The sequence below is a fragment of the Loxodonta africana genome, chromosome 4 (genome assembly GCF_030014295.1).
Source record: "Loxodonta africana isolate mLoxAfr1 chromosome 4, mLoxAfr1.hap2, whole genome shotgun sequence".
NCBI classification, from domain to species: domain Eukaryota; kingdom Metazoa; phylum Chordata; class Mammalia; order Proboscidea; family Elephantidae; genus Loxodonta; species Loxodonta africana.
In genome coordinates this window covers 8836841-8862255 of record NC_087345.1, presented here as the reverse complement: position 1 = coordinate 8862255, position 25415 = coordinate 8836841, and the positions used below count along the sequence as shown (strand labels likewise).

Genomic DNA, 25415 nt, shown 5'->3' with positions numbered 1-25415 from the left:
ACTCACTCACAGCCCACAGCTCTACTAAGCCTTCACTTGCTTCTGGAGAATTTGAAAAAGGAAAAAAAATCACTCAAAAGGTAGAAAATTCTGTGACAAGTAGGAAACCCTCACGGCTGGGTCAAGGATGGAGGCTTCGGGAACGCATCTCCTGGCAGGCCCTGGGTAGGGAGTTGAAGTACACACAACAGTTGCCACAGAACGTGTGTTGCAGTGAAACCCTGGTGACACTTCGGTCACGGCGGCACCCCCTTGGCCCTGCTACAGCCCAGCCCAGGGATCTGGCCAGACTGAGACCGCCTCCTGGCAGGTGTGGAGGAGGGCTGACCCCACACACCAATGTGTAGGCCATGGCCCTGTCTACTGGAGGAGCTTCAGGGGAAAGGAGACGAAGCTAAAAATAACAAAACTGCTGTGGGTGCTGTCTTTGTTGTTAACTGCCCAATCTTGAGTTAGCCCGGTCAAGTACGGCTGGAGACTGTGAAGCTGTCAAGAGGGGCTTCCACACATCCCGCTTCCTGGAGACATGAACACACCACCCACAGCTCTGCCTCTCAGCTTCCAAACGGCCTCCAGGGAGTCTGGAATGCTCGTCTGGAATCTTTCCCCTGTCAGCATCTCCGGCAGCATCAGCAACCCCAGCAAACACCCTTCATTATCTGTGTCATTACCGCTGTCCTTGTCCTGGCAGGACCTCAGGGATGAAACCACAACCCGCAAACACTGAGCTAGCACGTTCAACATGACCAGGACTTTCTCTTTGGTGTTGAAAAATTATCTACCAGGGACGGAGAGGGAAAAACCAAGAAAAATTGTTCTTGCTACCCTCTAATGAGGCATGAGGGACAAAATTAGAAGCTTCTAGAGCAACCACCCTGTGCATATATTTTTCCATGATGATTTTTCTCAGCGGTGGAGCTGAGTGCTCAGCAGAGGAGTCACCTACCTGGTTTAGGGTTTGGACTCAAGACAGTGCAATGTATGATGTGATATGAATCAAACTTAAGCAATGTGGCTGGCTGCTCAGGCCCCTACATTCTCACCAACACAGGAGTCTTCTGAGCAAAGAGGCAATGTGCTAAAAGAAAACAAAACCAAAGAACGAAAATAAAGCAAAACCAAGGTAAACAATGATAAAGCCGACACATCACAGGAGCATATGGGCACGCAGTATGTTCTCGACACTTCGTTACCACACAAATGAACCAAAAGGGGTATTCTGGGGAAGGTCACATTCAAGGTTAACAAAACACAGAGAAAGCAAAACTAAAAAAGAGCAAATAAATTTTAAATAATAAATATTTGTGAAGATGCAGCCAGGAAATAAATTGCAAAGCGTGTTGGTTTCAGCTCACTTCTCCCTAGAAAAGCGACTGCTTTGCCGTTACCGGCACGTTCCACCGGGCCTTCAGAGCATTCCTGGTGGTCTAGCAAGGCGGGCACACTCCGCCCTCACAGAGAAGGAAGGGGAGTTGGAGGAGCCAGCGCCCCGACCAGGCTGCCAGGGCCGGGGCTGGGGTTCCCCCTAACTCTCAGCCATGCTGTGGGAAGCTGTCCTGCATCTTAAGCCCTTCGCCTAACAGGCTCGCCACCTGAGGAAGTTCCAAGTCCAATGGCTGGGAGCTGAACAGCTGCCCCGCTCCACGGGGGTATGGCCTCAGATTTACTGCAGCCCACCTGGGGCTCAGGTGTCTTCAATGCCCACCATGTTCCCCAGCTCTCCACGGAGCAGCTTCAAATCCTGTGAGCCCTAAGGGCAGGGGAGCACCCTGGCTGGATCTGGGGACAGGTCTTGCCTGGAACACTGTCCCCAACTCAAAATGCTTCACGCCCACAAGGGCTACCCCTACCCAGGCCGCACTCCAGCCCTGAGCCTGCTGTGTGCACCCTCTCCCCTGGGCTGGGGGACGTCTGATGTGCTCAGTGAACATCCGCTGTGTGGATGAATGAGCGAGTGAAGAGTGAGCTTCTTCACGTGGAAACGGTCCCCCACCCACCACCTGTCCCACACCGACATGCCGGCTGCAGGCTCAGGAGTCCATCAGCTCACCTCGTGCCCCGAGGTTTCCTGGCACCAAACTACCCTCAGACCCTCTTCTGCCAACACCCTATATCCTACTCCTCTGAAGGCATCTAACTGGGAAGGCTGTACTCAGAAACACCTGGCCCTTGGGTCTGCCACAAAGTCTGGGACATCTACAGCGGTCACTCCTTTGGGTGAATACACTGTGTGTGTGGCCACTGCGCAGAGACCACCTGGGCAGCACGCCACTACTCCATGGTGCTACCAGGGACCAGTTCTCCTGATTGCTGCCTTGTCCCTGCAAACACAGGGCCCTGAGGAAGGAGGCGGGACAGCTGAGCGCTGATGGACAGGCTCAGGGGAACACGGCAGGGAAGGAACAGGACCCAGGGCTGCTGAGCAGGGAAAGAAAAGGGCACCAGACGGGGGAACGGGGCTGGGGTGGGCGCATACCCCGGCCCACGGGCAGGGCCTCGGCATTGCAGCACTGGTCCACGAGCTGGTGGCAGTGCTCGGTCATGGACTCCAGCTGGGCCTTGTCACAGGACACCCCCAGGAACCGCGCCAGCTGCTCCACCATCGTCACCAGATCCTGGAAGAGGGTGAGAACACAGGAGCCCTTTGAGGCGGCACCCTCCGCTGCAGAGGGCTTGGCTGACACAGGCCAGGCTCCCGCCAACAGGGTCCCTGAAGCAAGCTGGCGTGAGCCTGGTCTGGAAATAAAACAGAGATGATGCTATCAGGTGGCAGACCTGGAATTCCAACCCAGGACGGACCTCCAGGGAATTCGGAAGCAGACGTGAAGTCTTCGTAATTTTAAAACAGCAGCAAGAAGTAAAAATTTACTTCAGAACTTTGCTAAGAGCAGACCTGGCTCGCTCTTTCTGTCCCTCCCTCCTGTGCCATCTGCTGGGATCCAGACTGGCCCTCGAGAGGGAAGAGGGCCCTTGACCAACCTGCACCCCAGCCTGCTCGCCTGGCTGATCAGAAGCAAGAGTGTGTTTTCCTCGGCTCCCTGGACATAAAGCCACACAGTGGTCCCCGCTCTCCCTCTGATGGCAGGCATAGCACCCACTACTGGCACAGCAAAACTGGGGTGCTTCCTTCACATGACTGTTCTCCACGCTCTCCCCCTCCAGGAAATACCAAGGCACCCCAATCTCTCAACCGGTGTCCCACAGAGTGCTCTGGCTAGGACCCGAGCTGTCGGCAGGGTCCCCCTTCCCGAGCAGGCAGTCACCTGCAGTGGGGACCCCCAAAAGGCCCTCTCCTCAACTGCTGGTTTCTAAAGCCAATCAGCAGATGCAAGCCTGGGAGAAGGCCTAAAGAACCCTGCAGAATTTCCTTCCCGTGATACTTCCCAAACCCAAGGAATGCCCTGGGAGGCTGCTATGAGTGCCAGCTGCTCTCTGGGTCCCACGGGAATGACTGAAGCCTTACAGGGCTCTAGCCATCAGCTTCCATGCGGGTCTGCCCCCCGCCGAGCGTGCTCCGTGCTCCTCTGCCCAGGCCTGGCTCGGGCAGGGGGGCTGCAGACACAAGGAGGGCAGGTGAATAAAGAGAGCTCGCCTCGCCTGCCCTGTCAGCAAGTGTTTCTATCTCAAAACCACAGCAACAGCGAGGAAAGCAGCCTGTCCCCAGGGGGAGCCCCCAGGGGGAAGGGGCAGGGGGAATAGCCTGCTGAGTGACCAGCAGAGTCCCAGTCTGTGCCCTGGGTCCCTGGTGTGACATCCATCTCAGAGGAAAAGGGATGACATCAGCGTCTGGCAGTCTGCGTCCCGCTAGGTGCTCACGGGGCTGTGCTGGTGGTAATGAAACTAAGCTTTGAAGTCTCACAGACTTAGGTCAGGATGCTAGCACCAGGGCGTCCGAGCTTTGCCAGTGATGTGAGCCTCTCTGAGCTTTGGATTCTCGTCTGTACACGGGGGCGGGGCACCGGCCTCCCAGGGCTGCAGGGGAGGCAGTGTACCACAACCACAGAGTCAGGGCATCCAGGTTCCAACCCCAGCCCTGCCATGCACCCGCTGGTCCCCTCCTCTGTGACTGGGGAGAATACCCCACAGAGCTGTGCCGGGGCACTGGGGTGAGGCACTGGAGCCCACAGCACAGCGCCTGCACCTGGGAGCACCATGCCTGGCCCTGACTGCAGGCCATCACAGCAGCACCTGGGAGCACCATACCTGGCCCTGACTGCAGGCCATCCCAGCAGTATGTGTGAGCACCATGCCTGGCCCTGACAGCAGACCATCACAGCTGTATGTAGGAACACCATGCCTGGCCCTGACCACAGGCCATCACAGCAGCATGTGGGAACACCATGCCTGGCCCTGACCACAGACCGTCACAGCAGTATGTGGGAGCACCATGCCTGGCCCTGACCACAGGCCATCACAGCAGTATGTGGGAGCACCATGCCTGGCCCTGACCACAGACCGTCACAGCAGCACCTGGGAGCACCATGCCCGGGCCTGACCGCAGACTGTCACAGCAGCACCTGGGAGCACCATTCCCTACCCTGCCATGGAGCCATCGCCACAGTGTGGGGAAGTCCCACAGCAGCACCAAGCTGAAGGTCGCCCCCATGCTGCAATTATCATCACGGAGCAGTGAGGTGTGAACTGGCTTGACTAGCCCTCAGTCCTCAGCCCTAGGGCTGGGGGCATTCACTCAGGGCTATCAATTCCTAAAAATGTGATTTACAGTGACTTAACTCTGGTGGCATAGTGGTTAAGTGCTACGGCTGTTAACCAAGAGGCTGGCAAGTCGAATCCACCAAGCACTCCTTGGAAACTCTACGGGGCAGTTCCACTCCGTCCTATAGGGTTGCTATGAGTCGGAATTGACTCGACGGCAGTGGATTTGGTTTTTGTTTTGGTTAACCTCTATTATAGTCATCCCAGACTGTCACTGAGAGTTCTAAAGAGAGAAGAAGCGCGTGCCAGTTGATGGCCGTCCAAGCCTTCGCGGTGCTAGAAATGTCTGTCAGGTTGCTCGTGGGCTTTGATGGAGCCCTGAGTCACAGCACCAGGGCCCCTCAGCAGCTCAGGCGGGAGGACGGTCTCCACTGTAACTGACCTAATGTGCACCTCTCAGCCATGTCCATGGACACGAATACTGCTGCTGTGTACCTGAGTGCGCAAGAGTCTGAAGAGTCCATGCTGGGCAGACGGAGCTGAGGCCAAGGGGCCATGTCAATGCAGAGAATGGTCCAGAAGCTGGGCTACCAGGCTGTGAGCGAGTGGCTAGTGGACCACACAGTGTGGTTTAGGCTGAAGAACAACAGCGTGGAACCAGGGACTGGGAGGGGGCAGCTGGGAGCTGAGAAGAGAGCAGGGACCCGATGAAGGCTGAGCCCAGGGAGAGACAGAGACTGGTGGTGGGTATGTTATCAGCTCTCTGCTCCCCAGCAGACCTACAGGAAAAGTCTAGGTGGAGTAAAGACCTGGCTGTGAAATGTGTAGAAGAACCAGAGATAGCCTCTGTAACCCCGGGGTGGGGAAGGATTTCCCGAGCAAGGCCACTCTATAAGTGTCCGGCATAAAGGACAGGACTGATGAATCTGACGAGAGTAAAATAACAGGGAAAATGTTCTGTGTGTCAATGAACACATAAAGTGAGAACAACCAAGACCAGAAGAGGAAATCTGCAACACACACAACTTAGAAAATTCTAGCATTCACCATCGAGAGAGGACCTCTGGCGTCTCCGGCCAGGCCCTCCCTGAGCTCAGAGCTGCATGACCATCTGCTCACGTGGCATCTCGCTGGGGGTCCCATGGTACCCACAAGTCAGCAGGTCCCAAAGTAAACTCCCATCCCCACGCTGAGCCTGCTCCTCCATCTGTGTTTCTAAATCACGCATCTGTCAGTCTGTCATACTATGGAGGCTTCCTTGTTGCTGTGATGCTGGAAACTATACCACCAGTATTTCAAATACCAGCAGGGTCACCCATGGTAGACAGGTTTCAGCAGAGCTTTCGGACTAAGACAGGCTAGGAAGAAGGACCCAGCAGTCTACGTCTGAAAAAAATTAACCAGTTCATCTATGATGCATCAATTGGTCTCAACCCACCTGGAGCAAAGAAGAATGAAGAACACCAAAGACATAAAGGAAAAGATGAACCCAAGAGACAAAAAGGGCCACAAAAACCAGACACTACATCAGCCTGAGACCGGAAGAACTAGATGGTGTCTGGCTACAACTGATGAGAATCCCTGATGCAGCAGAACACTGGGATGCAGGCCTCAAATTCTCATAAAAAGACCACACTTAATGGTTTGACTGAAGCTAGAGGGACCCTGGAGGTCATGGTCCCCAGACCCTTTGTTAGCCCAAGAGTGGAACCATTCCCAAAGCCAACTCTTCAGACAGGCATTGGACTGGGCTATAAGACAGAAAACGATACTGGTGAGGAGTGAGCTTCTTGGCTCAAGTACACACATTAGACTACGTGGGCAGCTCCTGTCTGGAGGCGAAATGAAAAGGCAGAGGGGGACGGGAACTGGTTGAATGGACAAGGGGAATACAGAGTGGAGAGAAGGAGTGCACTGTCTCATTAGTGGGAGCAAGGTGTGTGTAAGTTTTTGTATGAGACTGACTTGATTTGTAAACTTTCACTTAAAACACAATTAAAAAAAAAAAAAAACTGGCCATTGAAAGCCTTATGAATAGCAGCGGAACATTATCTGGTATAGCTCCAGAAGATGAGCCCCCAGGTTGGAAGGCACTCAAAAGACGACTGGGGAAGAGCTGCCTCCTCAAAGTAGAGTTGACCTTAATGAGGTGGATGGTGTCAAGCTTTTAGGACCTTCATTTGCTGATATGGCACGACTCAAAATGAGAAGAAACAGCTGCAAACATCCATTAATAATCAAAACGTGGAATGTATGAAGTACGAATCTAGGAAAATTGGAAATCGTCAAAAATAAAATGGAACATATAAATATCAATATCCTAGTCATTAGTGAGCTGAAATGGACTGGTACTGGCCATTCTGAATCAGAAAATCATACGGTCTACTATGCTGGGAAGGACAAATTGAAGAGGAATGGCGTCACATTCATCATCAAAAAGAATATTTCAAGATCTATCCTGAAGTACAATGCTGTCAGTGATAGGGTAATATCCACACACCTACAAGGAAGACCAGTTAATACAACTATTATTCCAAATTATGGTCTCAACCCATCTGAAGCAAAGGAGAATGAAGAACACCAAAGACCTAAGGTAAGGATGAGCCCAAGAGACAGAAAGGGCCATATAAACCAGAGACGACATCAGCCTGAGGCTAGAAGAACTAGATGGTTCCCAGCTACCACCGATGACTGCCCTGACAGGAAACACAACAGAGAACCCCGGAAGCAGCAGGAGAGCAATGGGATGCAGACCACATTGACCACTAATGCCAAAGATGAGGAAAGAAGATTTTTACCAACACGTGCAGTCTGAAATTGATCAAACATGCAATTTAGATGCATTGATAATTACTGGTGATTGGAATGTGCAAGTTGGAAACGAAGAAGGACAGGTAATTGGAAAATATGGCCTTGGTGACAGAAACAACACAAGAGATTGCATAACAGAACTTTTTAAGACCAACAACTTCACAAATATCTTTTTTCACCAACATAAGCTGCAACTATACACATGGACCTCGCCAGATGGAATACACAGGAATCAAATCAACCACATCTGTGGAAAAAGACGACGGAGACGCTCGATATCACCAGTCAGAACAAGGCCAGGGGCCAACTACAGAGCAGACCATCAGTTGCTCATATACAAGTTCAAGTCGAAGCTGAAGAAAATTAGAACAAATTCACAAGAGCCAAAATATGACCTTGAGTATATCCCACCTGAATTCAAAGATGCATTGGACACTAACGACTGAAGACCAGACAACCTGTGGGATGATATCGAGGACATCATACATGAAAAAAGCAAAAGATCATTAAAAAGACAGAAAAGGCCGAAATGGACATCAGAAGAGACTCTGAAACTTGTTCTTGAACGTCGAGTAGCTAAAGTGAAAGCAAATGATGAAGTAAAAGGGCCGAATGGAAGATTTCAAAGGGCAGCTTGAGAAGACAAAGTATTATGATCACATGTACAAAAACCTAGAGATGGAAAACCAAAAGGGAAGAACATGATTGGCATTTCTCAAGCCCAAAGTATTGAAGAAAAAATTCAAACTTTGAGCTGCAATACCGAAGGATTCTCTGTGCAAAATATTAAACGACGCAGGAAGCATCAAAAGAAGATAGAAGAAATACACAGAGTCACGGTACCAAAAAGAACTGGTCAACATTCAACCATTTCAGGAGGTAGCATATAATCAAGAGCCAATGGAACTGAAGGAAGAAGTCCAAGCTACTCTGAAGGCGTTGGCAAAAAACAAGCCTCCAGGAATTGACGGAATATCAATTAAGATGTTTCAACAAAGGGATATAGTGCTGGAAGTGCTCACTCCTCTATGTCAAGAAATTTGGAAGACAGCTACCTGGCCAACCCACTGGAAGAGATCCATATTTATATCCGTTCTAAACAAAGATGACCCAACAGCATGCTGAAGTTATCTAACAATATCAATATCACACAAAGTAAAATTTCACGAAGATCATTCAAAAACGGCTGCAGCAGTATATCGACAGGGAACTGCCAGAAACTCAAGCTGGTTTCAGAAGAGGATGTGGAACCAGGGATATCATTGCTGATGTCAGATGGATACTGGCTGAAAGCAGAGAATACCAGAAGGATGTTCACCTCTGTTTTACTGACTATACAAAGGCATTCAACTGTGTGGCTCATAACAAATTACGGATAACATTGCGAAGAGTGGGAACTCCAGAACACTAAATTGTGCTCATGAGGAACCTGCACTTAGACCATGAGGTAGTTGTTTGAACAGAACAAGGGCCCCTGCCCCTTCCTGACTCAATCGGCCCCGCCACTACCTACCTGGACTTCAGGAAACGCTGACAGGTGGGTGCACACAAGGCTGCCACCTCAGTCAGGAAGGCAGGTCCCGAGTCCACCTGTTACTGTCCTCTCCATAAGGAAAAAAAACTGACTCCTCCCCTCCCAGCAGCCCACACTACAGCCACGTTTCCTCAGTCCTGTCACTGGTGGGTGGTTAGGTGAGTGGGATTCGAGGCAGAGGCTCTGGTTCCCATCCCAGCTTCTCCACTGGCCGCTGTGTGGCCAGGGAGGTTCCTGAGCCTCCCCGTGCCTCAAGTGCTTCACTGAAGAGAAGAAAAGTTCCTACCTTGAAGGGGTATTTACTGAGAGCCTACCAAGTGCCAGGCACTGACTGACATGCTGGGAATAGAACTACAGAACAAATGGACAAACATCCCAGCCCCAGTGGGGTTTATCCAAGCCAAGAAGACAGTAAGCAAAGACGTAAATGGTTAGCATACCTAAGATGATGGTAAATGCTGGGGAGCAAAATGAAACAGAAAAGAGAGTGTCAGGGCTGGGGATGGGGAGGGGTGCACTTGGAAACAGGGGCCAGGGAAATCTCATGGACACAGTGAGGAGTGACCCGTGTGCACTGTGGGAAGAACATTCCAGATGGGAGCACAGCAGACGGAAAAGCCTGAAATGGAGGCTTGCTGCGAGGTGTGGAACCCCTTTGCAGTAAATCACTTGGCCTTTGGTCCTTGTTCTTGAGAGCAGGCCCACAGCTGACGCCAATGTGCAGGGCCTACCGACCACGAGGGACCACCTGGGGGGCCCCATGCTGACTAAGCCTCAGGAGGCCGTTGTGAGGCAATAAAAGGCCTTGGCCCATGGGCTCTTCTGGGCCAATGCTCTGCTCTGGGAGGGTGCGCATTCCCTGGGGGCATGGAAGCTCTGTGCCGACCCCTATGGACAGCGCTTTCATGCTTGTTATCCTTTTTCCTTCTAGGGTAAAGACAGCCTTTCCCTGCGTTCGGGAGTCATTTCAAAGAATTATCAAGCCTAAGACACAGAGAGGGGACCCAGGTGAGTGGGGGATTGGGGAGGGGGAGGCGCTGGTGCCCGCTAATCTGCCCTGGGGTTAGTGGGGATGAGAGAGAAGGGGCCAGTGCCCGCTGACCTGACCCCGGGTGAGTGGGAATAAACGGGGGCAGTTCACCTAGAGTGAGGGGGCTGCAGGGACATGACGGGGACTTGCCTCGGTGTGGCTGTCAGCTGCCTGCTGAGATGACACAGCAGGGAGCCCAGGAAGGAGTGAGAGCCTGGGGCAGAGGACACTGACCTGAACCAGGGACATGGCACAGAGCTAGGGGAAGTAGCCAGACAAGAGGTAAGCTTTGAAGGTAGAAACAAGAGGATCTGGAAACTGGACGGAGGGGATGACAGAGAGGGGAGACAAGTGGCCAGACGAGAGGTAAGCTTTGAAGGTAGAAACAAGAGGATCTGGAAACTGGACGGAGGGGATGACAGAGAGGGGAGACAAGGACGACTCAGGATCCTGCCTGAAGAGCAGAGAGGATGAGGCGGCAGAAACGCAGGAGGGAGAAGCTAAGGAGGACCTCAGAGGAGCTGGAGTTGGGTTTGCACATGTTAGCCTGCAGTGTCGAGCACACGCCTGCATGGAAAATGGGATGGGCGGCGGGCAATGCAAGTCTGCAGTGGGCACACATCTGGCTGGACCGTGGTATTCAAAGTCTGAGGATGCTGGATGACTGGGGAGTGAGCGTGGGTAGGAAGAGACTCGGCCGAGGGCTGAGCCTGGGTAGCCACCAGTTAGAAGACAAGGAGACAGGGACCCAGCAAAGGAGCGTGAGGAGGCTGGCCAGTGGTGTGGGGGATGCAGGAGGGTACAGGTTCCTGAAAGGCTGGAGAAGGACATGGTCCTGCAAAAGCTGCTGGAGCCCAGGTGAGACCAGCCCTGAGCACTGAATGCTGGGCCATGCAATGTGGTGTCACCAGTGACCCCGACGAGGCAGCTCAGGGGGTGTGGGGCCTCCCCGTTGGGTGGGGTCGGGATGAGGAAAATGTCCTGGAAGTAGACAGTGGTGAGGGTTGCACTGAAGTGAACGTTTTAGAGGGTGAACCTGTGGTGTGGACATTATATCTCAATTGAAAAAGAACAAGAGGTGTGTAGGGGCAAGCGATAATTCTGAGGAGCTTCACAGAAACCGGGAGCAGAGAAAAGGGGCAGGAGCTGGGAAGGGAAGAGGGGCTGAGGGATGGCTGATTTGTTTTAAGGGGAGAGAATTATCAGCCTGTTTCCCTACTGACGTAGAGACCCAGCAGGGGGCAAATCTGTCCTGGGAATTTACCGTGCTCACAGGTATGCCAGGCACTCGGGGCAGTCCCTGGCACATATGAAGGCCCTTAAAGTGTTGGTGAAAGGAGCCCTGGTGGTGCAACGATTAAGCGCTTGGCTGCTAACCAAAATGATGGTGGGTGGAACCCACCCAGTGGCCCCACAGGAGAAAGAGCTGGCGATATGCTCCCATAAAGGTTACAGCCAAGAGAGCCCTAGAGGGCAGCAGTTCTACTCCGTCACATGGCGTCGCTATGAATTAAATTTGATTTGATGGCACCTGACAACAACAGTGTTGGTGACGAGTGGTGTGTTCTGGACAGCAGGCTCCTGCGGGCAGGCCCAAACCCCCCGGCTCCTGTCCTGCCCACCTGTCACACCAGCACAGTGAACATGCATTCACTCAGCCACACCTGGTGCTCATCCACCTGTGCCAGGCACCCCATGGGGCACTCTGCCACGTGTCACACGAGCCCGCTCACAGGGAGCCCCGCTGGGCCGGTCGGCAGCCTGAACGGCCTCTCTGAGGCACTCAGGCTCACTTTGCCCCAAACGGGTGGCCTGTGGAGAGTGTGGGCTGGCAGCGGTGAGCCTGGCTGTTATTCTACTTCCGGAAAAGGACTGAGCAAGGGCTTTCTAACCAACACACGGCTTACATCCTAAAACCTGCCTGTGGGCATGGGGCCTGGGGAGGGGGAGGGGCTGCGGGCATGAGTACAGCCCACAGGGGACTCTGAGCACACCATGGAGCTTCTGAGTCCCGAGTTCAGCCAGGACTCAGGTCTTAGGGTGGCTGGGCATGGTACCTCTAGCTACACCACCACTTGCCATCTCCGTGGTGCAAGCAGGCTCCATGCACCCCACACAGCTGCCCACACACAGCCAGCAGCTCCAGCATCAGGAACCGCTAGAACGAGTGAGGGCCACGGAATCGCCAGCAGCCCCGGCGCCCAGCACTACTCACCCGATGCATGTCTTCATACTTGAGGAAAAGCACGTTTGAGTCCATGCGGTGTTCCCAGAATTCCTGCACATGCTCAAACCAGGAGCCATACCCTACTGTGGAGACAAGGGGACAGGTGAGTCACACAGCTGAGGGAGGGAGCTGGGCACAGCAACCAGGCTGGCTCCCTACTGCTGCCCAGTGGCCTCAACGAGAACAGCCAAAATCAGGGAAGGGAAGGATAAACTCTGGGCTTGGCTGCAGCCCCCCAGATAAGGTGCATCAGAGGTCCCCACTCTGACCCTGCTGCTTTCTGAGTAAGCTGTTCCTGCTGATAGTCCCCTCTTCCCCCACCCCCTGGACGCCTTGACAGCCTTGACGACCTGATCGTAGTAGTATAAGGCCTCTGCTAACCTGTCAGTCAGGACAATACCTGGAAGGGGATCTCAATCTACCCATGAGTTTATCTGTTCAACAAGCAGTCACCTGGAAGATCAAATGCCCAGAGGAGCTGGGCTGTAGGAGCAGTGGGTTCTGTGGGTGGGAGCGGGTGGGGTGTGGGGGTGCTTGGGTAGGTCCAGAGCATGGGGCTCTGCTGGCAAGGGGGTCGCAGGGTGGGCTCAGGACACTAGTGACCCTGTGAAGGCAGCTTAGGGGGGCGCCTGGTCAGCCAACCTCACCATGTTGTCCTGCCTTCCCCAGGATGCTGTCCCTGACGAGGGTCTGGGCGTGACTCTTCCAAAAGGGGTTACAGCTTAAACAGACCCAGCTCTGCACTGGTGGAGCCTGCCTGGTCAGAGCAGGCACTGGCCATCCAGGAGTGGGGGCTGGGCTGCCCATACACCCACTCGCCCATCCATCCGTCTGTCCATCCACTCGCCTGTCCATCTGTCTGTCCATCCATCCTCCATTTAGCAAACTCCGGGGCCTTCATAGTTTGGGGCCCGAGAGTTCATCTCCTAACAGGAACCATCGAGGAATCCAGAGCTCATGATACGGTGTGACTGACTGCGGGGGGGAAGGACACTGAGGAACACAGGAGGGCTCCATCCCACAAGGGACAGAGCCCCTGGGCCAGTCTTGCAGGGCTGCGAAGGGTGAGACAGGCAAAAGGGGAAGAGAGAGGTGTCTGTGTGTGCCTGCTGTACTGTTCTTTCCCAGGCAGCAGGAAACAGCAAGAACACGGAGCTGACCCATGAGGACATGGCTAGGGCCCAGATGATGGTCGCAGATGGCACCCACGAGGGCTTCAATGTCACCCCAAGAAGTTTGGACTTTAACGGCATAGAGATGGGAGGGCCAAGGGCCACAAGAGGGGGTGAGAAGCACGACGACAAGGTCAGGTCTGAGAGAGGGCAACACGGCAGGTGGTGAAAAGCAGGGCTCTCTCTGGCCTCACAAAGCCTCGACCGGCTGTGTGGCCCAGGGCAAGCCGCCTAGCCTTACTGAGCCACCTTGTCTGTAATAGGGACAACCACAGAGCCCTCGCATCACAGACCTACCAGGCACACAGCGAGCTCACATATGCCTGGCTCAGTCTAGGCCTCGCAATGGCAAGCCTGTGTCTCTGTCACCCTGGTGGCCCTGTGGAGAAGGCGCTGAGGTGGGATGCCAGGTTACACGACTGTCCGACTTGAACTGAGGAGAATCTGAGAGGCCCAGACGTGGCCGGGGCACCACAGTTTCACCCAAAGAAATCAAGCTTCAATAGAGAATGAAACTTGGCCCTGAGCTGCTGATAACCACTTAGACTTAAATGTGTGGCTGAAGCTGGGAAGAACTGGGGCCGCCCTCATCCTCCCAGTGACACAAGGTGCTGTCAACTTCAGTCTGCCATCGCGCCAGCAGGTGGCAGCACAGCACAGCCTGTGCCGGGAGGTCCAGAAGGTGAGGGTGCAGAGCCCCCTCAGGCCACCCACCTGCTTGCATTTCGCCAACAAAGAAGCGGGGACTCTGGAAGGAGGGCTGTCAGGCAGGAACGAGAGGAATAGAAAGCACACACACACAAAGAATTCAGCAAAAAGACTGGCTGCTAGGTAAGCCCCTGGATGCCTCAGAGCCTCAGTCTCCTCACCAGTAAGCTGAGGTGAGGGGTCAAAGCTGTCCACAGATGGTCTCCAGAACTCTTGCCTTCTGCCCACTGCCCACCACCCTGACAAGTCCCCCGTTCCCTCCTGCACATTAAGAAGAAGAAGACACGCAGACATCCAGGGCCTCCATTAAAAAGTCATCTAACCTAACCTTCTCCCTCCACAAAGTAAAAAGCCAAGTCCCAGAGCAGGGGAGTGACTAACCCAAGTCACTAGTGGATTAATAGCCTCAGAGGACAGGGAGAACCCAAGTGTTCTCAGTCAGACCCATCTGGCTGGACCGGTTATATTCCGTTGGCCCAGGCCCTGGGGAAGAAGCGTCAGACAGCCCCACGAGGGCAGAAGTTAAGACCCTTCATCCTAAGAGGCAGGCCTTCAGGACTAGCACTGCACCACAGAGTGGGGTCTCGGGGGTCCCATGAGGACACCTGCCTGTGAGGCCTGGAGGCTGCAGGAGCGGGAGTTGGAGCCGCAAGAAGATGCAACATGTATCGCTCAACATGGGGGTCCGTGCTGATGGCGGGGAGAGAGTGTGAGAAGGATCTGGTGTGCACTGTGGGAATGTGTCTTTCCCACCTGGATGCTGCTTCCTGGGCAGGGGTTCAGCCAGGGCCACTCCTGGGCCTCCACCCCTCACTCACTCTGCTCCTGTGGGAAATGTTCAGAAGTGACAGCCCCCTCTGCCCCCTTCCTCCGGGCGCCTGCACGCCGCTGCCGGGGGCTGCCCTGTGCCCCAGCCTGTGAGTGGCAGTGGGCGGGGAGGGGTGCCTAGAAAGGGGGACCAGAGCTATACCAATAAACACTGACATGAAGCCTACGAGGACAGGCAGCCCAGCCCCGCTAAAGAGAAGAGATGCTTCCTTCTCCCATGAGGGGTACAGTGGGTGTCACCAAGCCTCTGTCCACACCTGACTCACTCTTCCCCCAGGAGGGGGCACTGGGAAGTGCACCACACTCACAGCCCCGCCTACCCTTACCCCTCTGGGAACCAGCTTCTGGGCAGCCAGGGCAGAGCTCAGAGTCTGCTCTGGCCCTCTCCCCTACAAGGGTGCCTGGGGTGGGCGGCCCAGTCAGCCTAATCCCAGGGTTCATTTAAAGTCCTGCTGGCTCCACTCCAAGCCCCCACCTGCACTCTGGCCTCTGCCACTAACGACGGTGAAGCTAGGCTCCCGTTCTTATTCTGCTTCCATTCTCCCCAGCTCAAAACCTAGGCAGGATGGGGGGGCTGCCTCTCACGGGGGAACTTCTCAAACCCAGCAAGGTCAGGCGGGCCTGCTCTGCCATACAGGAATGGGCTCTGTGGTCTTGTGCAGATGGCTGAACTTCCCTGAGCCTCGGCTTCTTCACCTGTGAGCTGGGAAAGGAGGCCTGACTTGCAGGGTTGCTGGAAGAGTCAGGCAATGGAGGGAAGGTACCCCGCACTCACTAGGCACTGAAGGAGTGAGCTGGTTGCAGACACTCACACTTGTCGTTCATGAACCTCCGGCAGAATTCCTGGAAGGTGCCACGGTAGCTCATGGTCCGCAGGGAGCGGTGGAACTGGTAGTAGGACACCACCAGGTCCTTGGGGTTGCGGGCCATGTAGATGACCTGTGTGGGAAGAGCACAATAAGTGGGGCTGGCCATCCCTCCCGGGCACACACAAACCGCTCTCCTGAACGTTAAACGCCACCATCATCCTGCTTCCAACATGGAGGTCAGATGCACGCTCACTGCTGCCCGGCGCCGTTTTGCTCTTACATTTTGTTCATACAACAGTATTTGCTAGGATAATTGTTTATTATTTTTATTCTCTATTATCGTGTTAGAACCCTGGTGGCACAGTGGTTAAGAGCTTGGCTGCTAACCAAAAGGTTGGCAGTTCGATTCCACCAGCTGCTCCTTGGAAACCCTGTTGGGCAGTTCTAGTCTGTCCTATAGGGTGGCTATGAGTCGGAACTGACTCGATGGCAATGGATTTGGTTTGGGTTTGGTTTTATTGTCGTTGTTAGGTGCCACTGAGTCGATTCCAACTGATAGTGACCTCTGTGACAGAGTACAACTGCCCCACAGGGTCTTTTAGGCTGAAATCTTCATGGGAGCAGACTGCCAAGTCTTTCTCCCACATCGCCTATTACTACTTTAAAGTCAGTGGAAGACAGAAAAATTACAATCCAGATGGTGACGTGCGTATAGGCCTGATAGACATAAAGCAGTTGAGAGAAAAGAGACAGTCAAGATGCAATGGCAGCAGCAGGGCGGCCTCAGCCTGAACCAGGCACATGCAAGGCTTAGGCCACTCGCCATGCATTCAGTTGTGAGGAAACACACAAGTTAAAAGCCTGTATGAGAAGCTGGCGGTACACGGCCCCAGACAGCCTCTGGGAGGGATCTGACGCTGTCTACGGGCTCAGAGAACACAGAAGTAACCACAGCTTGCTGCGTGGACTGGGCATCTCCTCGTTACGATGGTGTCACGGGTGAAGCAGAGGGGCAGACTTACCTTGGAGTCACCGTTATGGAGGTCGGAGGGCAGGAAGCGGTAGGGGAGGTGGCTCTTGATGAGGCGGGGTGACGTCAGCTCCTGCACAGGCAGAGGGAGAGGGGCCTTCAGAGGCGGCACCTCAGCCTATTCAGTCTCATTTCAGGGCCTTTCAGACCCAGGGCCCAGGGGAAGAGGGTCTCGGGCACAGTGAGGGCCTGCTCTCCACCTGACACATTTCTCCTCTAAGAGTGACACGTGAGATACAGCTGTCCTCCAGGCAGGACCCGAGGACCGAGAGTGAGACGTGGCCTCTGCCCTCAGGCCCTCACAGATGAGGAGTCAACCTGTCACGGTCACGGGGGTCTGCCCAGAGGACTCAGGAGTGAGACGGCCCTCCCAGGGAAGGGGCTGAGGTGGGGTGGCCTTGGAGGACGGTGGAGGTGGCAGGAGATGTGGCATTGGGCAGCCTGCAGGGCTACCATGGTGCCACCTGGTCTCGCCACTCCCACCTCTGCCCCTCAGCCTCTCCTCAACCCAGCAGCAGGGGGCCCTGAGAAGGGCCCGGTCTCCTCTTCCAGGGGTTCAGAGCACCCGGGGACCTGGAACCCCTTCTCTGACACTATTTTTACTGTCTCATCTGTAAGTTCCATGATGGCCATGGTTCTGTCAGTTTTGCTCATGGCCGTATCCCAGTGCCAAGAGTAGCGCCTCAATACAGTCTAATGGAACAACCCGACAAATGACTTGACAAGGTGGAATCCAACTTGGAGTTGAGGGGTAGCTGAGCAGAACACCAGGGGTTGGGCTGGGGAGGGGCAGGTCACACAGGACTCCAGCTTTGTTTTGAGAGCCACCAAGGGTTCCTGCAGTGACACTGGGTGGTGCACTCCGAGCTGTACCTCAGTGCGCCCTCTAGTGGCTGTGGGGAGAAAGGACAGGCAGGTCCTTCACACAGGAAATGAGGTCTGAACTACTGAGGGGACACTGAACGTGGGGTGCAGAGACAAAAGTCTAGACACATCTGAGGGTGGAAGTGACGGCACTCTGGGATTAACATATTTAGTCCATTCTTTTTATACCAGGCATTTGATGCAAACACTTCCTACCCAGCTCCCTGGAGCTGGGAACGGAGGCCCAGAGCCTACCTCACACTAGGACCCCCTCGCACAGTCCCCACACCCAGGCATCTCCCCGTCCTACCCCGCAGACGCCCTCAACTCTGGTGCGCCACCACAGCCCAGTCGGCCTCCCAGGGCCACTTTCGCCACTCAGGCCTTGTGGCTTCTCTCTCCTGGGGATTTGGGGTATCTGGGAACTCTCTGCCCACCCCCCACACACATAGGGCTCCCCTAAATCTCCTGAGCCCCTCAGAAACAGTGGTGCCACTCATCGGGGAGTAACTGCGGGAATGCCCCAAAGGGGTCTGAGGGGCTGGCTGTGACCCAGAGCACCTTGATGATGTCCAGGCCGGGCTGAGGGTACTCCAGGACTGGGAGCTGCTCATCGATGTTCATCAGGCCAATCTCGTCGGGGTCAGCCCCCTGGCTCACCAGGTAGACCACCTCCTGCAGCAGGCTCGTGCCTGGAGGGAGAGAAGCCACATGAGCGGTGCTCCAGGGCCCACCTTGCAGAGGCAGCCCAAGGGCCCAGAAGGGCTGAGGCCCAGGCCGCAGGTCATAGGAGCAGTAGAGCCTGGGGGAACAGTCTCGGTGGCACCAGATTCTGGTCTGAGTCCCACCTCTGGGTGATTCAGCCCTGAGGCTTCTGGAAGTAGATTTTTTCAGTTTACCCAGGAGTGGTCAGGGCCTGGGAAAACAACTCATTAGCCGATAACGTGATTATTTACAAGGAAAACTGCGTCTGCCCAGTAACTAGTAAAGTGAAACATCCGTATGCCCTATGATCCAGGAACTCTACTCCTGGGTAGGTGCCCAGCACAACAAGTGCTTGTTTACCAAAAGATGTGTACTATAGTAACCTCGGTAGTGGTATTCGGGAGAGCTGAAACCTGGAAACCACATAAATGTCCACCAACAGGAGAAGGAATAAACTGGAGGATTCCTACAACGGAACCCTACACAGCAACGAAAAGAAGGAACCACTGCTACACACACCATGGCTGAATCTCAAGGTCACAACGTTTGGCAAACTGAGCCAGGCACTGTCTGTGACAGGAGCCCACTCACATGAGGCTCGAGAACTGGCGAAGCTGAGTCATGGTGAAAGAGGTGAGAACAGTGGCCATCGCAGAGGGCAGGTTACTGACTCGGAGAAGACACAGAGGTTCTGGGGTGCTGGCTGTCCCGCAAGGCGGGCTGGTGGCAGTCACACCGGGAAGCACAATTCAACTAAAATACAACTACCTGCCAGTGGTCAGAGGAGGCAGCATATCCTGTGCCCCTTAAGAAAGACGGCCAGGGAATGTAAGCCAGCCTGCAAGGTGGCTCGTGTTGCACACGGGGGGCTCGGACACTTGGGCCAGTGTTCCCGAGTCAGTGAAGGCAGAGAGATGGCCAGGGAACCCCGTGTTCAGTGTGCTAAGGACACCTCTCACTCTCGGGGTCCCAGCCTCCTGCTGGGCGGCAACCCTGCTCACAAACCACCCCAGGGTGTGTCCCAGCACACGCCTGGACAAGGCCCCCTGTCTGGACACGGGGACCATCCCTCCTAGTCTTATGAACAGTTGTTTCAGATTCAGGTCATTGGCCCCAGCTGGAACTCTGCACAGGGTCCCACAGTGCATGAGGTCAGTCCAGACCCCCACCCTAACAAGGCCCCACCTGACTCACACTCCCATCCAGGTCCTCTGCCCAGCCCATGAGGTCAGTCCAGGCTCCTACCCTGACTAGGCGCCGCCTAGCTCAGACCCCAGGCCAGGTCCTCTGCCCCAGCCCACGAGGTCAGTCCAGACTCCCACCCCAACAAGGCCCCGCCTGGTTCAGACCCCCACCAGGTCCTCTGTCCCAACCCATGAGGTCAGTCCAGACTCCCACTCCAACAAGGCCCCAACTGGCTCACACCCCCGTCCAGGTCCTCTGCCCCAGCCCATGAGGTCCACCTGGACTCCCACCCTAACAAGGCCCTGGCTGGCGCAGACCCCCGTCCAGGTCCTCTGCCTGGCCCTGGGCCCAGCTTCCATCCCCAGCCTCACCCTGCTGGGCACCTTGCCTACTCCTCAGCCTGGGACGGAACTGCAAGTCATCTCCACAGACAAGGCTGGCCCTCTGCCCACCCAGCCTGCAGCTGCCCCTCACTCCCCCCACCCCTCCCCTCACAGCACCCACTCTCCCCCTTCCCCAGTGCCCCAGGTGTGGCCCAGCCCACCAGCAGCTCAGGACAGCCCCCTTCCCAATCAGACTGAGCCTCTCCTGTGATGTCTTCATTCCCTACTTCTAGTGCTGCCCTCCCCCAGCCCTGCGGCGCCCAGGGGCCAAGGACCCAGATGACTACCCCTGCACGTTAAAAGTCATCTCCCATGGCTACCCGTCACTTCCATTCCACAAGCCCCATCCTCGCCTCCTTAGATACATATGCTGGAGACCAGCTGGTTAAAAGGAAGTTCTTCACCTACCGGGCCCCCCTTCCAGCCCCCTTCACCAAGTCCCTTTCCTAGTTGACAATCCCTTGCCTTTAGGGTGTTCCAACACTGCGTCTGCCAGCCCAGACAGGGGAGTGGGGTGGGGGACTGAGGACTAACACAGTGAACAAGCCTGGCCTCTGGAGGGCCTAAAGCCAGCTGGCAGGACAAGACAAAATGGTAAGAGAAAAAGACACAATAGAGGGGATAATAACAACTACCCTGATGGCTGACCTCACTGCAGACACTCAGTGCTTTCTACAAAGAGCAAGCCCAGGCTTGGGGGGGTCAGACACACCCCTCTCAGTAGGGCTCCCACCGGGTGCCAGGCTGCCTCCAGTCCTCTCCCCTCCCCCGCCCTAAGTCAGATCCAGAGACCCTCCATCCACTCTTCTGGCTTCCCAAGAGCCATCCCCGTGCCCCCTTTCACTGCACCCCAGTGGCTCTCCATGTTCAGTGCCACAGCCCCTGCTCTGTCAACCCCAGCCCTTCTGATGCTAAGTGAAGCTCAGCAAGATTCCCACCAGATGCTGGGGACAGATGCCAGTGCTCAGACCAGCCAGGACTGGGCCTAACCCACAGGATCCTTGCTGACACCCTCTGGAAGGCTTTTATCTTCACTTCTATGTTAGACGCACTGAACACTATTGACCGAAGACCAGATGAGTTGTGGAATGACATCAAGGACATCATCCATGAAGAAAGCAAGAGGTCACTGAAAAGACAGGAAAGAAAGAAAAGACTAAGATGGATGTCAGAGGAGACTCTGAAACTTGCTCTTGAGCATCGAGCATCTAAAGCAAAAGGAAGAATTGATGAAGTAAAAGAACTGAACAGAAGATTTCAAAGGGCCTCTCAAGTAGACAAAGTAAAGTATTATACTGACGTGTGCAAAGAGCTGGAGATGGAAAACCAAAAGGGAAGAACACACTCAGCGTTTCTCAAGCTGAAAGAACTGAAGAAAAAATTCAAGCCTCGAGTTGCAATAATGAAGGATTCTATGGGGAAAATATTAAACCACGCAAGAAGCATCAAAAGAAGATGGAAAGAATACACAGAGTCATTATACCAAAAAGAATTAGTCAATGTTCAACCATTTCAAGAGGTGGCATATGATCAGGAACCGATGGTACTGAAGGAAGAAGTCCAAGCTGTTCTGAAGGCATTGGCGAAAAACAAGGCTCCAGGAAATGATGGAGTATCAATTGAGATGCTTCAACAAACAGATGCAGCGCTGGAGGTTCTCACTCGTCTATGCCAAGAGATATGGAAGACAGCTTCCTGGCCAACTGACTGGAGGAGATCCATATTCATGCCTATTCCCAAGAAAGGTGATCCAACCGAATGTGGAAATTATAGAACAATATCGTTAATATCACACGCAACCAAAATTTTGCTGAAGATCATTCAAAAACGGCTGCAGCAGTACGTCGACAGGGAACTGCCAGAAATTCAGGCCGGTTTCAGAAGAGGACGTGGAACCAGGGATATCATCGCTGATGTCAGATGGATCCTGGCTGAAAGCAGAGAATACCAGAATGATATTTACCTGTGTTTTATTGACTATGCAAAGACATTTGACTGTGTGGATCACAGCGAACTATGGCTAACACTGCAAAGAATGGGAATTCCAGAACACTTAATTGTGCTCATGAGAAACTTTTACATAAATCAAGAGGCAGTTGTTTGGACAGAAAAAGGGGATACTGATTGGTTTAAAGTCAGGAAAGGTGTGCGTCAGGGTTGTCTTCTTTACCATACCTATTTAATCTGTATGCTGAACAAATAATACGAGAAGCTGGACTATATGAAGAAGAACAGGGCATCAGGAATGAAGGAAGACTCATTAACAACCTGCAATATGCAGATGACACAACCTTGCTTGCTGAAAGGGAAGAGGACTTCAAGCACTTACTAATGAAGATCAAAGACCAAAGCCTTCAGTATGGATTACACCTCAACATAAAGAAAACAAAAATCCTCACAACTGGACCAATGAGCAACATCTTGATAAGTGGAGAAAAGATTGAAGTTGTCAAGGATGTCTTTATACTTGGATCCACAATCAACAGCCATGGAAGAAGCAGTCAAGAAATCAAAAGACACATTGCATTGGGCAAATCTGTTGCAAAGGACCTCTTCAAAGTGTTGAAGAGCAAAGATGTCACCCTGAGGCCTAAGGTGCGCCTGACCCAAGCCATGGTATTTTAAATCGCATCATACGCATGTGAAAGCTGGACAGTGAATAAGGAAGACTGAAGAAGAGTTGACGCCTTTGAATTGTGGTGTTGGCGAAGAATATTGAATATACCATGGGCTGCCAAAAGAACAAACAAATCTGTCTTGGAAGAAGTGCGGCCAGAATGCTCCTTAGAGCAAGGATGGCGAGACTGCGTCTTACATACTTTGGACATGTTGTCAGGAGGGATGAATCCCTGGAGAAGGACATCGTGCTTGGCAGAGTACAGGGTCAGCAGAAAAGAGGAATGGATTGACATGGTGGCTGCAACAATGAGCTCAAGCATAACAATGATTGTGAGGATGGCGCAGGACCGGGCAGTGTTTCGTTCTGTTGTGCATGGGGTCGCTATGAGTCGGAAGCGACTCAACGCCACCTAACAACAACAACGTTCACCAAAGTCACCCAAGTGCCTAGCTTAAAGAGTCAGAGAGAGCGCTGACAGCCGTGGAGCAGAAAGCCACAGGTCCCCTCCTCACCACCACCCCACTCCCCAGAAGCAAACCCTCGGTGGATTTTCCTGAGGTCTACCCTCGGATTTCTAAATAACTTATGCTCACATCATTATTTCACGATGTGTATATTTCAGATGCTCTAGTGGTTTCCTACCAAGGAAGGTGAGGATTCTACCAAATTCCCTTCCACACGAGCTCCCCCTTCTGATCCTCCCAAAGCATCCAGTGGACAATGTGTGGTTGAATTCCGAGTTTAATTCGGAGTTTCATGTAAGGTACACCATGTGGTGATCACATTTCCTTTCTTACAGGAAGTTTTTTTTTCTAGGGTAAATAACTGCCTTTGCTTGCTTGTTTAGTTTTCTGTAAAGCTATTAATGATATCAAAAGAAGATGGAAGGAATACACACAGTCACTGTACCAAAAAGAACTGGTTGATGCTCAACCATTTCAGGAGGTGGCATAGGATCAGGAACTGATGGTACTGAAGGAACAATACTACAGGCACTGGTGAAAAACAAGGATCCAGGAATGACAGAATGCCAACTGAGACGTTTCAGCAAAGGGATGCAGCACTGGAAGTACTCACTGGTCTACGCCAAGAAATGGGGAAGATCGCTACCTGGCCAACTGACTGGAAGAGATCCATATTTATGCCTATTTCTAAAATAAGTGATCCAACCGAATGTGGAAATTATCTAACAATATCATTTATATCACCCATAAGTAAAATTTTGCTGAAGATCATTCAAAAGCGGCTGCAGCAGTATATCGACAGGGAACTGCCAGCAATTCAGGCCGGTTTCAGAAGAGGACGTGGAACCAGGGATATCACTGCTGATGTCAGGTGGATCCTGGCTGGAAGCAGAGAATACCAGAAGGGTGTTTGCCTGTATTTTATTGACCACATAAAGGCATTCGACTGTGTGGATCATAACAAATTATGGATAACAATGCAAAGAATGGGAATTCCAGAACACTTAATTGTGTTCATGAGGAACCTGTACACAGATCAAGAGGCAGTTGTTCGGACAGAACAAGGGGATACTGATTGGTTTAAAGTCAGGAAAGGTGTGCGTCAGGGTTGTATCCTTTCACCACACCTATTCAATCTGTACGCCGAGCAAATAATCCGAGAAGCTGGACTATATGAAGAACGGGGCATCAGGATTGGAGGAAGACTCATTAACAACCTGGATACACAGATGACACAACCTTGCTTGCTGAAAGTGAGAAGGACTTGAAGCACTTACTGACGAAGATCAAAGAGCACAGCCTTCGGTATGGATTACACCTCAACATAAAGAAAACAAACATCCTCACAGCTGGACCGATGAGCAACGTTATGATAAAAGGAGAAAAAATTGGAGTTGTCAAGGATTTATTTGGATCCACAATGGACACCCATAGAGGCAGCAGTCAAGAAATCAACAGACACATTGCATTGGGCAAATCAGCAGCAAAGGACCTCTTTAAAGTGTTGAAAAGCAAAGATGTCACCTTAAAGACTAAGGTGTTCCTGACCCAAAGCCATGGTGTTTTCAGTCGCCTTATATGCATGAGAAAGCTGGGTGATGAATAAGGAAGAGCGAAGAATGGAAGCCTTTGAAATTGTGGTGCTGGTGAAGAATACTGACTACACCATGAACTGCCAAAAGAACGAACAAATCTGTCTTGGAAGAAGTTCACCCAGAATGCTCCTTAGAAGCAAGGATAGTGACACTATATACTTTGGACATGTTATCAGGAGGGATCAGTCCCTGGAGAAGGACATCATGCCTGGTAAAGTAGATGATCAGCAAAAAAAAGAAGAAGACCCTCAACAAGATGGACTGACACAGTGGTTACAACAATGGGCTCAAGCATGGCAACAATTGTGAGGATGGTGCAGGACCGGGAAGTGTTTCATTCCGTTTCATATAGGATCGCTATGAGTTGGAACCAAGTTGATGGCACCTAAAAACAACAATTAATAACTCTTTCCCTGTTGTGTTGTTGTTAGTTGTGGCTGATTTGATTCTGACTCATGATGACCTCACGTGTGCAGAGCAGAACTGCTCCACAGAGTTTTCCAGACTGTGACCTTTCAGATGCAGAAATCTATATTTATGCCTATTTCTAAAATAAGTGATCCAACCGAATGCAGAAATTATCTATGCTATGCCATCCGGGTTCCAACCGCCAATCTTCTGGCTCGTAGTCAGGCGCTAGCCATTTGTGCTGCCACCAAAACCGAAAAACCAAACCAAATCCGACTCATAGCAACCCTATAGGACAGAGGAGAACTGTCCCATAGGGTTTCCAAGCTGGGGCTGGTGGATTCAAACTGCTGACCTTTAGGTTAGTAGCCAAGCGCTTAACCACT

General features: G+C 52.9%; 1 protein-coding gene across 1 annotated transcript in view; it reads right to left on the bottom strand.

Moving 5' to 3' along the window:
- The window catches only part of SULT4A1 (sulfotransferase family 4A member 1), a 47084-nt gene that overhangs the window by 2338 nt on the left and 19331 nt on the right, over positions 1-25415 (bottom strand). The window contains exons 2-7 of the mRNA XM_010599281.3: positions 18231-18361; positions 16798-16878; positions 15779-15905; positions 12247-12341; positions 2477-2615; positions 947-1078 (exon numbers count right to left, since the gene is read on the bottom strand). Of these exons, the coding sequence (XP_010597583.1) occupies positions 1032-1078; positions 2477-2615; positions 12247-12341; positions 15779-15905; positions 16798-16878; positions 18231-18361 (620 nt within the window). The 3' untranslated portion in view covers positions 947-1031. The remainder of the gene's footprint in view (positions 1-946; positions 1079-2476; positions 2616-12246; positions 12342-15778; positions 15906-16797; positions 16879-18230; positions 18362-25415) is intronic.